Source organism: Colias eurytheme, chromosome 2 (assembly GCF_061535395.1).
Source record: "Colias eurytheme isolate Ceu_HAF_F1 chromosome 2, ilColEury1 Martin Lab GWU primary, whole genome shotgun sequence".
NCBI classification, from domain to species: Eukaryota; Metazoa; Arthropoda; class Insecta; order Lepidoptera; family Pieridae; genus Colias; species Colias eurytheme.
The window spans coordinates 1,056,836-1,071,899 of NC_142981.1; the positions used below are offsets into that span (position 1 = coordinate 1,056,836).

Genomic DNA, 15,064 nt, shown 5'->3' on the forward strand with positions numbered 1-15,064 from the left:
AATGAGAGATATTCAAACTACATGTTTTATTTTATTAAAGTGAAACTTTTATTACATCGTCTCAAACTTTTTGGTCTGTGTAGCGCATGTCGCGTGACGGTCGAACCGTACGATAATTATCGTACAAATACGATAATTTTGTGCCTAAGTTTCACTTTTACCGTGGTTTCATAAAACCACACAACATTTTTTATCTAATAAAATTTTTATTGCATTAAGCGATGATTTTTGTATATAAATTACATAATATGCTATTTCATAGCAGTCAAAGCAAAAAGAGACAGAATATTTGCTATCTACAAAATTTTACATAACGAAAAAGTCAGTCAAAAAAGCCTTTCACACTATCCGATAAATTTATATCGTATCGGATAGTATGAAAAGGACTTAAATTTTTTCAAGCAAGAGTGACTCTTTGCTTGAACATTTGTTGCGCTATTGCATTCTGGTCTGAAGATAGTGGTTCGCCCCGGAACCTCTTGTATCTGAAAAAATATATAATATTAAGTTTTATAGCATTCAAATGAATAAAAGAGGAGCTTATAAAGATTAGAATAAATGCGATCACAAAGCGGGATCCCGTTCTTAATTTTTCACTGAGAAAATGTTTATTTAATACTAGCGGTCCGCCCCGGCTTCGCCCGTGGTACATATTTCGCAATAAAAGGTAGCCTATGTTCTTTTTCAGGGTCTAAAGATTATCTGTGCCAAATTTCATCAAAATCGGTCCAGTAGTTTATGAGCCTATTCATTACAATCAAACAAACAAAGTTTTCCTCTTTATAATATTAGTGTAGATGACAAAAATTAATCATAAACAATAATTTAAGGAGGAATAAGAAAGAAAAACTGATGGTTCGCTTTTTAAGAACTTGTTAATCACCTAAACAAATCACTTCTCATTGAAGATTTATGTTAAGCTATTGCATAGCTTCTATCCCGGGCCTTGAGCGCAGGGACCGAATCCAGAAATTGCGTAACGAAAAACCTCACGCTCCCCACTCCGACGGGCGCGGAGGTGTGGCTTGAAGGCATAGACACACGTCTTTTTTATTGTTAAGGATGAGGATGAAGATGACGAAAAGGATGATGATGATCCGAATGAGGATAGGGATGAAGATGTTTTAAATAATAAAAAGGTTCTTCCATTTATTCACCATCAAGATGAGGATTAAAAAAAAAAAGATGAGGATTAAAATGGGGATGAGGATGAAGATAAACAATACTTACATGGCATCATAGTACGCTCTCTGCTCTGGCGATAGAGAAGGTTTTGTCTCAGCCAGCGCACTCTCTATATCCTCTGTAGATACTACGATGGATTCCATCCTCCCATTATCACTATTTACCTAGAATTACAGATTTTTAATTTTAGACATCGATTTGCGAAGATAAAAAGGTAAGACGCAAAAAAGGTAGATAGGACAAAATATATCGCCGTAAAAATTATACGCTTTTTTAATGTGATACTGGAATGATATTCTGTCCCTAAGTATTAAACGAAAACACAGACTCAATATTGAATCGAAAAGACCATCGTTATAAGTAAGTATAGATAATTTCCTGTCTCAAACTGAAACCGCTTTTTTACGATATACAAGTACCCAGAATAACTAGGTACCATAAAATATAGACTGTCGGAAATCAATATCATGTTAAATGCTAAAAAATAACTTGAGAACCAAAACACCTAAAACACAGACTCACCAATTGGCTCTCAAGCCTTCCAAGTTGTGCTGTGACCAACAAAGACTTGAGGTCAGCTGGCGAGAAGCCCTCCGTCCTCTCCGCGAGGGTCCGTAAGTCCACGTCAGTATTGAGGGTCACCTCTTGTGATAGTGTCTTTAGGACCTCGTGCCGACCGTCCTGTGATATAGCAGTAAGTTTTGTGTCTCATTAATAGATAACGATTATGGAATTTTCTGTAAGTACAGAAGCTTCAGAAAAACATTTGTAATGTAGGCTTTATAAGGAGAAAAATGTTATAGAAAAATCAATCAATAAGAATTAAAGTGATTTATTCGGTGACTAGCGAGTACAGCTCATACGAATGAACGATTAGATTAATTAGTCATACATCAAATGTCCAAGCTCGACAAACGTCACCTTTGGCAGATTAATCAATATTGAGTTAAGTTTACACTTGAATTTGATATTTTTGGTTTTATGGCATTCAAATGCAAATACAAATACAAATATAAATACAAATATAAATATATAAAGAACTAGGTTTCCGCCCGCGGCTTCGCCCGCGCAGTCAAAGAAAAACCCGCATAGTTCCCGTTCCCGTGGTATTTCCGGGATTGCGTCATTTTCCCGGGATAAAAAGTAGCCTATGTCCTTTCTCGGGCATCAAAATATCTCCATACCAAATTTCATGAAAATTGGTTCAGTAGTTTAGGCGTGATTGAGTAACAGACAGACAGACAGAGTTACTTTCGCATTTATAATATTAGTATGGATTTTTACGTTTACACTTTCCAACACTCACTACATCCGGCAGAGCGCAGTACACATGCCGATCAATCCGTCCGGGCCGCAGCAGCGCCGGGTCGAGCAGGTCGGGCCGCGACGTGGCCACCAGCACCGGGCCCCGCGACCCGCCCTCCGCTCCGTCCAAACGGGCTAGGAGTTGGTTCACTACGCGGTCTGTTACTCCAGTTGAGTCGTGACCTCGTCTAGAGAAGGCAAGATGGGGCTATCGATAATTAGGACGCGTGTTAAGTCGTGCCCACGCCTACACAAACAGAGGCAAGAAGAAAGATACGATAAGGTTGCAATAATGTGTACATGGCCACCATAACATAACATAACCATAACACCACAACATAGGATTTACTATTAGACGAGAGGAAAAAATATAGACTCAATTTAGAGGAAAAACAAAGGAAGCGAAAGGATCGAAGTTACTAACAATCGGAACGCATGACTCAACGTCATGTGTCTACATAGACACTTTACTAATGAACAAGAAGAGCAGTACGTGGATACCAGCACCGGGCCACGGGACCCGCCCGCCGCACCGTCTAACCGAGCTAGGAGTTGGTTCACTACGCGGTCTGTGACTCCGGTGGAATCGTGACCACGCCTACACAAGAGAAAATTTAGAGACGAAAAGAAAAGGCAGGATAGAGAAGATTGGAACGCCTACACAACAAACAATTACAAATGAACGGGAAGAAGACGTCTGACGATACAAAAATTGGGGGCAAAAAGTAAAAAACAGGATAGGATAAGTTTGCAGTTATGTGCACTGGACCCCGCGACCCGCCCTCCGCACCGTCCAACCGAGCTAGGAGCTGGTTCACTACGCGGTCTGTTACTCCCGTTGAGTCGTGACCTCGTCTAAATAATATAGGATTGAGTAATGGACAAGAAGGAGACGCCTGTCGAGTCTTAACACAGAATTTAGGGACGAAAAGAAAAAGTGGGATACGAAAGGATCGAAGTTATTAACATTCAGAACTTATGACTCAATATCATGCGTCAACAGGCACTTTACTAATAAACGAGAAGAAACAGCTGGATAGGATAAGATTGCAGTTATGTGTCCGTGGATATCAGCACCGGCCTGTGGGATCCGCCCTCCGATCCGTCCAACCGGGATAGGAGTTGATTCTCTACGCGGTCTGTTACTCCAGTTGAGTCGTGCCCACGTCTAAACGCAACCAGTGTGTGTACATACATAAAAAATATACCCGCCGAATTGATAACCTCCTCCTTTTGTTTGAAGTCGGTTAAAAATACATGGGAAGAAAAAGCAGGATGGAAAATAGAGGAGCTATCAAAGTGGCCACCAGCTTCGGTCCGCGGGAGTTTTTTTTATTTGATAATAAAAAAAACTCCCGCGATAGTGATAATAGTTGCGTGTTGTACGTCAATGAGTTACAAACTAATAAATACAATATTATAAAAATATTTAAACTTTTAAAAATATTAAATACAACTCACCTAGGTGCAAGACTGTCGAATTCATCGAAGAATAGGATACAAGGATGTTGCATATCCGCCCTGAAATTATACAGTAAATAAGAGCTAGTGTAAATACATTGAATAAGTAGCAGTAAAAAAACATTAACCTTCAAAACCTTATATAACTCATTATAATTATATTGATTAAACTCTTAGACACCTGTAAACAGTAAAAGTTATATGTAACATGTGTTTATGTGCGGTTCTGTCCACTTTACTTCAGGTAGCCTACAACTCACCTATCGAATATATCCCGTACTGCTGCTTCACTCTGCCCTATATACTTGGACAGCAACTCTGGGCCCTTCGCAGCGAGCAGTGCGTGCGGTAACCGCGCTAGACACGAACCGATGTGGGATTTACCAGAACCAGGCGGTCCGTATAGGAGCATCATAGCTCTATCCCTTCACATTTCTTCCTTCCACCACTATCCTATACGATCGATCCACCCCTTTTTTATATCGGGGAAATCTTGCATAGATACCTCCGGGGAAGGAGCCGTGGATTATATCGAATTCTGACCGATTAAAACCCCACTGTGTTCCATCGAGCCGCCATAATGAGGAGGCTGCGGATATTGGTTGGAATTCTTTCCCTTTTTTTTATAGTGGGGAAATCTTCCAAAGATACCCACGGCCCCCGGGGAAGGAGCCGTGGGTTATGTCGGATTCCTACCGACCAAAACCCCACTGTGTTCCGTCGAGCCGCTTTAATGATGGGGCCGCGGGTATTTGTTAGAATTCTTCCGCGACCGGAATTCTTTCCCTAAAACTTACCTATCGAATATATCCCGAACTGCGGCTTCACTCTGCCCTATATACTTGGACAGCAGCTCTGGGCCCTTCACAGCGAGCAGTGCGTGCGGTAACCGCGCTAGACACGAACCGATATGGGACTTGCCAGAACCTGGCGGTCCGTATAGGAGGATCCCACAACGAGCTGATGGGAATAGTGCTGGGTACTGTGGATAAAGGAAATCTATAATGTATACTAATATTATAAAGAGGAAAGGTTTGTATGTATGTATGCTTTTCACGCAACCTACTGGACCGATTTTGGTGAAATTTGGCACAATCTTTAGACCCTGAGAAAGAACATAGGCTACCTTTTATTGCGAAATACGTACCAAGGGCGAAGCCGGGGCGGACCGCTAGTGTTATTATAAAGCTGAAGAGTTTGTTGGTTTGAACGCGCTAATCTCAGGAACTACTGGTCCGATTTGAAAAATTCTTTCGGTGTTAGCCCATTTATCGAGGAAGGCTATATACCATCACGCTAAGACCAACAGGAGTGGAGCCACGCGGGTGAAACCGCGGAGCACAGGTAGTATTATATAAGTTTGGACATTTCATACAATATTAGGTCAGTTGCAAAATATGGTTAGTATATAAATTTTACTTAACAGCATATTGCATATTATGATACTGACAAGTACAGTATAATATGCGGGAAATATATAAAGGTTCTTGGATATTTAATACAATTTTAGCACAAAATCTAGTGTAAAGAATCCGCGTTGGGATATTGCTATAAATAGTCCGATTGAGTACATTGAGGGATTATGCGAGCGTAAGTATATTGATACATATTCCACACCATTTATTTTTTAATAATATTAATTTATTACCACAAATTTTCAATAGAACACAATAAAGAACAAAAATATCTTACCATAATAGGCCAAAACAAGCACTCAGTGAGCTGCTGCTTTACATCCTCCATGCCCCCCAGAGGGCCCCAAATATCAAAGTCTTTCGCTTTTTCACTATCTTTTGTTATATCTTCCACGAGTCGTGGCCGTGGGGTAGATATTTCTGAAAAAATAATAAATAACCTTTATTAAATTCATTCCATACAATATACAGTTATTTTACAATTCGGATATACTTGTAAAATTCAGATTTTAGTTACAAATGATTTTTGTATGGACCCCATACAGGTAAAAGCCTCTAACATAATAGGAAATATAATTTTATTCCATCTACAAACTATTATATCAATAGGTATCATAAAACAAAGTTTTCCGCAGCGTCTATTTGTGTCAGTTTGCAAAATTCAAAAACTACAACACCAAGATTCATTCTGTTTTCACCAATCATGGATAGCGCGGTTCTCGAGGAAAGTTTTTAGTACATTAGTTGTTAAGTTTTAAATAACGCAAACAAAGCCGACAGAATGCTAGTTTAATCATATTTTTTATTACTTACTTTTCTTAACAGCTTTAAATATCTTCTTATTCAAATAATCGACAATATCTCGAACACTGGAGCCCGCCGTGTCCATCGCCATCTTGATGACGTCATCGTCCTCTATCGTGAACGCTTCCCGTATTTTGTTGTTGAGCAAATGCTTGAATAGTTCGGATCTTTCATCCTAAAAATATGTTTGTTTAGTAAAAAAAATCTACTTAGAACATGTAAAAAGTTTTTTGTTAAATTTAACCATGCAAAATTTGTTATATTTTATAACTCGACTGAATCAATTATAAAATTTTACTATTTATCAACCACGCAAAATTAAGACCATGTATTTATATGTATATTGCGACACAATTTATTAACCGGGATTAAAAATACCCTAATATTTATTTTTAAGGGCTTGGTCTAGTAGTGCAAACAAATGCATCCTGTCATCCTATATGTAAATAATACAAATGTACTAAGGGAAAGTTGCTCCACTTAATTTTTAAAAATTAAATCATTCGTATGCATAATTTAATATTCGTAATAAGTACCAAAAATGACAATTTGAAACAATTTTCGTGAAAATTACACCGGGTGATTTTTTTTTTATCAGTACACAAAATTTGCGAATACTTTCTATTGATATCTTCAACTTCATGTTTATATAACTGATCAACTTTTACAAAGAAATTTGGACGAAATATAAAAAAAATAAGCTTTCCTTACAAAATGCATAACTCTATACATTTCTTTCGACCTAAGTTTCTTAGTGAAAGTTGTTCAGTTTAACTAATAAAACGGATAAGTAAACAAATTTTGTATATAATAAAAAAAATGTAATGTTTGTGTTAAAAAATTATCAAATAGAAAAATACGCAAATGAAAACAAAAGATAATTATTTCTGACTAGCTTCCGCCCGCGACTCCGTCCGCGCGGATGTCAGTCTTCGCGTCTTCTATAGATTTATTATATTATGTGTAATATATAGATTTATATTGATAAACCTAATAAATCTTTTGCTAGCATTCTGATGCTTTATCGGTTGCACTGGATTTATCTCGTTTTTTTCAATCGCTTGAATGATATAGGATGGGTCCTTGATGGGCATCGAATGCTGAAGTCTCGAATCAATCAATTCTGACAGTAGGCAATTTATGTAAAATCTTGATAATGGTCCATCATTTTATTTTGCCTAAACGTTACATACTTTTTTATATTATATTCTATTTTTAACGAATTATTCACTCCAGTCCAAACAGCAAATAAGCAGACTTCTGCTTCTGCAACGTTTAGTTGCAGAAGCAGAAGTCTGATTATTTGTATTTCAAAAGTGTTATTTTTTGCATTGTATTTCAAATATTATTTTTTTTATTTTTAACCGCATCTTCCGCATTCATGTCTTTTGCCGGAATTAGACATTTAACTTCTACTAGTCCCATTTTCCCTTTTTGATATGGGAGTGTATAAAGTAAATTTTTTAGATATTTCTCGTTATACTTTTAAAAAGTTATTATTGTCATTTTGCTCATTAGGTAAAGTAATTTCGATATCAGTTTTAAGTTTTTTGATACCTGCAATAATAACGTCATAATTGCCTGCAGGCTGCACATACTTATCGATTACACCCTGTATACAATCCACCATCCACATTCATAATGTTTTCCTGTCCTCCTCTCCTTTACGCTGTTCACCGATACATTTGAAATGAGTAAATCTGCTACCACTGAAGGATGTTTCATTGTGATCAGCAAATTTTCGATTATTTGTTTTTCATTTTTAATCAGCAATTGGGAATCATCAGTTTTGTTTTTTGCAGATTGGTGATGTACCCTAACAATACGTCGAAAAGGGAAAGCATCAACGAATTATCGTTTTCGTCCTCTTTTTTTATTCTTCGCGTTTCTGTTACTTCTGTTTGTTTAGTTCTCAACACCCACTGAATTTTCTATGTTATTGTGATCTTCCATTACATCTGAGTTTTGATGATGTGATGATAATCCATTCGTTTTAATATTGGTACTTAGAGTTGGTAGACTAAACTAGAAATAGCGGACTAAATTTGTCAGCGCGTCTGTAAGATCAGAATATAAAACCAACATCCTGTATTTAAGTTATAAAATTAATAATCAAACAACATGCCGCTACGTTGAAAATGACTAGAAGAAAAAATTAAAATACCTCGGATCAATTTTGGAGTAAACAAATACAAGGTTATATTATATTTCGTATTTCTCAAACGAAAAATAAACATTTTTGGAACTTCAAAAAAATTATATTATAAGAAAATTTATGAGCTTACTTTAGTTTTAAAGAAATATACATCCCTTTACTGACACCCCGTAAAATAAAGAAATTGTTGCCAATCACCTTTGCAATCTATTTGGTTTCATTAACTTTATGTTCGAAGATATTTTTTTTTCTAGTAGTTACACGCGTATTTTTTTCGTTTATTTTCCATATCGAAATCAAATGTTTAAAAATACGAATATTTGCACAAAACTAAGATAAAAATAATCAATTAACAAAAATATTAAATTTAATGAAGTAGAGCAACTTTCACTTCGGTATGAAGGAAAATCGAGCGTAGAGCACACATCAGAACGCTCCGGCCCAAGGAGCGCGACTAAAGAAATTCGCTAGGATTTTTCCTAATTATTTTAAATATTTTTTTAATATTTAAAGAATTATCAAAATTCAAAAAAAAATTTTTCTAAAGGATTAATACTCATTGGTCTTCAACCAACTCGAATATATTAATGGAAAAAATAACTTTTAGCAGTATTTATCAATAGATTTTGTAAGGCAAAAAATGGGAAATTTGATGAATTTATAACGTTCTAATTAAGAAAATCATAAGTTTTTCGGCAATTGTATTCAGCAGTTTTTAATAACGACTATATAAGGATAATAATGCGCTGATCAGATTGTGTAAATTGTAATCGGTTGCAACGTAGTGAGTGCACAAACTTAGCTCGAAATGATTTTGGGGGAAAGAGACTTATCTTGAAGGCCTGATTAAGGTAACATAAAGTAACTTTACAAATGTGAAAAAATTCACGCGCATTGCGTATATAACACTAATTGATAAACAAGAAAAAAAAATTCAGTTTATCATTTCATTAGCCGGGAAAAAATTGTCAAATAACTTGTTGAAAACGCAATTTTGCTAGACTGCAGCCTTAATTCAATCATTTTAATCTTTCTTAGCGCGCGTTCCACAGACATGTATCAAGATAGACTAAGCGAGTGTATGTACTTCCCGTGTCCAAACTAAGTTTATGAACCTTACTTGACGCTGGCCTACACTCAGTCCGCGCTTGCAGTTCGCCAAGGAAAGACGTGAAGCTGAATAAAGTAAAATGCCGAATTGCGCCGTTATAAACTGTAGAAACTCCACAGCTGTGAGTGGCCGAGTTATCGGAGATGTTTCCTTCCACCGGTAAGTAATTTTCTAATCAGAATATGCACTATTTATTTTAAAATCAAATAAAGAATATCTGTGGAAAACGATCGTGACAAACATGGATACCAAACCATACGGAATGATTCGGAATACATTGCGGCTTTTACTTGGCACGGTAAAGATCGCGTCGTATGATAACAAGCAATGAATAGCGTCTTCTCATTTTTCTGTTCTCATTTTTCTGTCCAATTTTGTGGTTAATGATGTTCATTTGATGCAACAGTTCTCGATTCTAATCGATTTTATAATCGAACAGAAAAATGATAATTTGAAGGAGCAATTTTTCAGAAAAAAAGGCATAGATTTTTTTTGTCATTTAATACGACTTGACCTAGAACTTTTAAGTATTTTAATACAAAGGTACTAAAAATAAATATTATGACATGGACGCCATTAGTTAAAGTGTCATCTTGGGAGTTTTTTAAGAAAACTCCTTATTGCTTAGACTATGTCTGTTTTTTCAGTTTTCCAAGTAACCCGAACATAAAAGAAAAATGGATCGATGCAACGGGACATAAAGATTGATTGATTGACAGTTTCATTACTTTCTTTCGATGGCCTCTCTAGTACGTAGTACATGGTAACACAATGGGCATATGTAAGAAAAAGCTAAAACACACTAGTTTACTTGTTAGAATATTAAAAGGTTTATAACTTTATTTTATCATTCCTCTGTCTATGGTGATTATCATTTTTCTGTCTTGAATCGATTTAGTAATCGATTACGATTCATTTATTTGACTACCTAGACATAGATCTAGTTTGATCTGATTTCTTTCGATTTACTTCGATGGGATAGGACGATACTAGAATCGCCGCGCGAGTGGCGTCCTAATCGATTAAGCGTAAAATGAAATTACCATCACTAAAAAGCGCTCGTGACGTCATAACGCGTCAAGGTCAGTACAAAAAATATGACACGCTTGGTTTTCATACAGATCGCGGTACTTGCGTAGTCTATCTATGTCTGTGGCGCGTTCACACTATGTCATGACGACAGATTATCGTGTCATTTGACGATAGATCGTCAATAGAATTAAAAAGTTTTTAATTTTAAAATATGAAACATTTACACTTACTTGATCCAACATAGGTATATCAAAATGCGCAGTGAACAACGGCTTCCCGCCAAATTCTCTCAAAACGGGGTGGAGTGACTTCATGGAAAGTGACGTCATGAGCACACACACGCCTGTGCACGATTGGAGCAATTGCTTGATGGTTACTGCTAAACTGGAAATATCGCAAATTATATTTATGATTATTTTTTTCTATTTTTGTATAACTTTGACCATTTTTTATGACTTCAAAAAGAGGTTATCTGTTTATTTTTTTTTATTGTAGGCAACTTTTCCGCAAATTGCATGATTATCGATTCGATAATATTTTTTTTTTCTATTTATAGTGTTACATATTGTGAGATATCTATCTTTTTAGTGATGTAGGATTTTATAATAAATGTACATATTTTGTACTTCCTTCAGAAATCAAATTAAATAAACGATAATTGAAAAACACAACCTAAGCTTTCACAAAACAATTATCATGAAACAAATCAAAACAACCAACTATAGATAAGATAAAATCACCTACCGGCAGATGCATTATACATCTGTTTCACTGATCGATTTTCTTTAGGGACAAGTAGGTGATCAGCCTTCTGTGTCCTGCCAGACCGAGCCTTTTTTTTTCTTCGTCTCCACCGGGCATCGAACCCAGGACCCCTCGGTTCTACGCTCACGCGTCAACCACTGTACCAAGGAGGCGGTCTAATAACTACCACCAGCAACTAGATTATTATTTTTTCAAAATTTTCCAACCTTTCCTTACCGTTGGTAATATGCAATATCCTGGGGCGAAGCACCCTCCATATTCGGGAGTACCAACGCATCCACGTCATCACAAATCAACACCGCTGGACTATGTTCCTGGCACATCAGTATAACCTTCGCTAACACTTCTGGTATATCCTTTCTGCCTTTTAGAGATCTGCAGTGCAGTATGTGAGACCATAGAGTCAGGTCCTTTTGTACCATGTGACATATTGACGTTTTGCCGCGCCCGTTGAGACCTGGAAAGTTTAATTTTAGATTTGGTTTTATAGGAATGAAATATTTTATGTCAAAATATTTACAATTTTTCTTATTACAGAAAAATATGTTTTCAATACGAACAAGCAGTTTTAAGAATGTTAAGTTTTATATGAATTGAACGCGGTATTTTGTGATCAGAAACTGTCAAGCGATGCAGCTAGAAGTCGGTTTAGATTATAGCAAAAATCGATTTGCCGATGTTAATTAGTAGGTACCTACATGTTTTTTTATAATTTATTTCAAGAAATACAAATAAAATAACAGACTATAAACTCACCAGTAACTAAAACATTACTCTTAATATCCGATGCACCTTTAAAACTGGCTTCTCTATGTATTTCAAAATATACATGATCCAGCACTTTTTCCACTAAACCCTGTATACATTTTATCGACCTACAATAGTTCCTATCATCATATTCCAATGTTGTTAATGCCAATTTAGGTGCTTCAAAATCCGTATCTTTTAAACATTTAGCAGACACCGAACACTGTCTGAACGACTCCGAATTCAACATTGTATACTTTAACTTCTCTGGTTTTAATTTGAACTTCAAAAACCCACTCGATATATGCGTGTTTTGTTTCACCATGTCGTCGTTGATTAAAAACTTTTTGCCGTAATGCGTATTTTCTACGACACACTTCTTAAATCGTTCTATGACTTCCATTTCTGTCTGTGGTTTGTCCGAATACGTTATTATATCAATATGGTCTGGTTGTTCCGCTGAATCACCGACAATCGTGAAAATAATCTTTGATCCGTTCTCTATATTTATAATAGTGTTTAAGGATTTGGGAATTAATACTGTGGGTATATTTCTGTTATACACTTCATGTGAGAGGCTTCGAAACACAACATTATCAATTGGAACTATTTCCACACACAAATCTATTAAATTCACATCACTTTCATTATCATTCTGTATAATCGAAGGTATATTTTGCATTGTAGCCAATATAACAGTCCATTCTTTGTACGAATCACCAATTAAATCTTCATGTATAAATACTGTGTAGGGATGTATTAAATTCTTGACATTTTTTGCGTCACTGTCCAACGGTAGTGCTCTTAAAACTAGTTTCTTTGGTATATTGAGATATGGCTTTAATAAAGCTTGATTGATTACGCCTATGTTAGTGAATGTCTTCTTTTCCTGTGGCAAAGTGTCCATGGTATCTCTACGAGTATGCAAGGTGTTAAAGGCATCTATTTTGACTACAATTCTGCTGTGGTTTACAAGCAAGCCAGTTTGTTTAGGAACAAATATAATAGGTAGTGAAGTTGAGACCCACACAACTGATTTTTGGTTCGCTACAACAAGCCTCACTTGGTCTAGAATTCTTAATTGTAAGACATCAGCATTATGCTCCTGAAAAAATTAAAAGTTTGAAATAAAAATATCAGCTAGCTTTTTATCTTTCAAGCAGGTCAGCAGGCATTTTTTTATTTACAATATTAAAGTGACAAACATTTTTTAAAAACAATTATTATTAAGAGCTTATTAATGTTCAAAATAAAATTAATGAATGCAGGATCTGAATTTTAAGTTAGATTTGTACTTAGGTGAATTGATATGTTAAGCTATTGATAACTGTTGTTGTGATAAACTGACATTCAACCAATTTAACTTATTAAATCTATACTAATATTATAAAGCTGAAGAGTTTGTTTGTTTGAATGCGCTAATCTCGGGAACTACTGGTCCGATTTGAAAAATTCTTTTGGTGTTAGATAGCCCATTTATCGAGGAAGGCTATAGGCTATATATCATCACGTTAAGACCAACAGGAGCGGAGCAATGCGGGTGAAACCGCGGGGAACAGCTAGTGCTTAAATAAATTCACACAATCTCACCAATATTTCCTGATCATCCGGACTATCCGTATCAATATACAGCTCGTCCAGCACCTTCACATCCCCGTACGGAGACACAAACACCTCTACACCCTCGTCCAACCCCAGCAGCTTGCAATGTAAAGGATTACAGGATATGTAACCCTCTGGGGTGTTGCTGTTGAACACCACCCAGAGTAAGAGCTGCTTCTCTTTATACAATACTTGTATACACTGTGACTGGAAAAAATTAAATTTGAATAGGTTAAAGAATGCTCTTGATAACAAAATCGTTACTTAGCTACGATTTACAGTATTTATATTACCAATCATATCTTCTAAATTTATAGAAATAATTTAAACAGACAAGACATTGGATTTAAACTACTACAATTACAACTACTAAAATTCGTATTCGAAAATTAGAAAAAGACACATAATGTACTGATATTAAACTGTGAATCATATCAATCTATTTATGTGTCTTGTGCACAAAGCAAAAACACAACAGATACCACGAAACTAAAATTAAATTACCTGTAAATTATTAAAATACACATAGATACTTATATATAAATATTTCCTCAAAACTTCTTTAAACTGAATATATAAAAAAAATACACAAAACAATCACCAAAGTAGTATCAAAGATTTATAATTATAATAAAATTCATGAATTATTTATACTTTAATTGCTTGCATTATCTAAGGATAGATAAGAGTTATCTTAGATGAAGGATACCAAACATTATCAAATTCAATGAACTCTAGAATACAATTTATATTTTAGTTAAACAATAATATTATTTATTATATTTCAGTTAAACAAAGTTATTTACAAAGTTTTGATACAAAGTTCAATTTTGAAAAAATATGCAATTTTTATTTCCACCATCCACACCCTAATAATAATACAGAACATAACATTTAAAATATAATATAAAATTTTGTTCATGTAATATAGACATCTACATTAAATAATAAAACTCACAGATATCAGTTGAAGGAAATGAAAACAAAAAATGGGTAATAAAAATGATTATAAACAAAACAAACGATACGCTTATAGTGAACAGCCTTGACCTGTATTTTATTATCACTCAAATAAAGGAAAACTAACCTCAAAAATTGCATTACAAGTAAAATACTTTGTTAAGGATAAATGTGGAAAAATATTTGAGAGAATTATAGAAATTGACATCAAATATAAAATTGCACATAAATATTTCTTGAGTATACTTACTTGCTCATTGTTACTGCTATATTTTGGACTTATGTATGCAAAACAAGATCTTTCATGGGTAAATGATACTTTTAATCTTACACCACCTAGCATTTTATGTAAAGTATAGCCAATTTTCTACCATTAATGCAGCCAACCACAATATAATTAATTAAATTATAAATATTTGTATATTTATCTATTTTCAGAATTATTATCACTTATCAGCTGTCATTGACAGCCGCAGGACATTGACATTTTTTATTTTTCTTCCATTACACGCATGAAAATTA

At 35.1% G+C, this 15,064-nt stretch overlaps 1 protein-coding gene across 1 annotated transcript; it reads right to left on the reverse strand.

Annotated features, from left to right (window-relative positions):
• Positions 1 to 255: 255 nt before the first annotated feature.
• Positions 256 to 14,992, reverse strand: Pex1 (peroxisomal biogenesis factor 1). The gene is made up of 13 exons (XM_090110148.1): positions 14,793 to 14,992; positions 13,571 to 13,789; positions 11,990 to 13,085; positions 11,450 to 11,690; positions 10,699 to 10,852; positions 6,180 to 6,345; positions 5,644 to 5,786; positions 4,749 to 4,933; positions 3,952 to 4,011; positions 2,492 to 2,678; positions 1,708 to 1,866; positions 1,231 to 1,349; positions 256 to 485 (listed from the first exon to the last, which is right to left on the reverse strand). The coding sequence occupies exons 1-13, from the start codon at positions 14,883 to 14,885 to the stop codon at positions 398 to 400; spliced, it is 2,910 nt and encodes a 969-aa protein (XP_089966274.1). The 5' UTR covers positions 14,886 to 14,992; the 3' UTR covers positions 256 to 397.
• Positions 14,993 to 15,064: the final 72 nt, after the last annotated feature.

Bases quoted from the DNA above. Each gene is read 5' to 3' on its own strand.
- Pex1 (XM_090110148.1), bottom strand. From the start codon at position 14,885: ATGCTAGGTGGTGTAAGATTAAAAGTATCATTTACCCATGAAAGATCT. The intron at 11,691-11,989 runs GTGAGTTTATAG...TAAACTTTCCAG, and splicing joins GAGTAATGTTTTAGTTACTG to GTCTCAACGGGCGCGGCAAA. The intron at 6,346-10,698 runs GTAAGTGTAAAT...ACATATTTTTAG, and splicing joins ATATACCTATGTTGGATCAA to GATGAAAGATCCGAACTATT.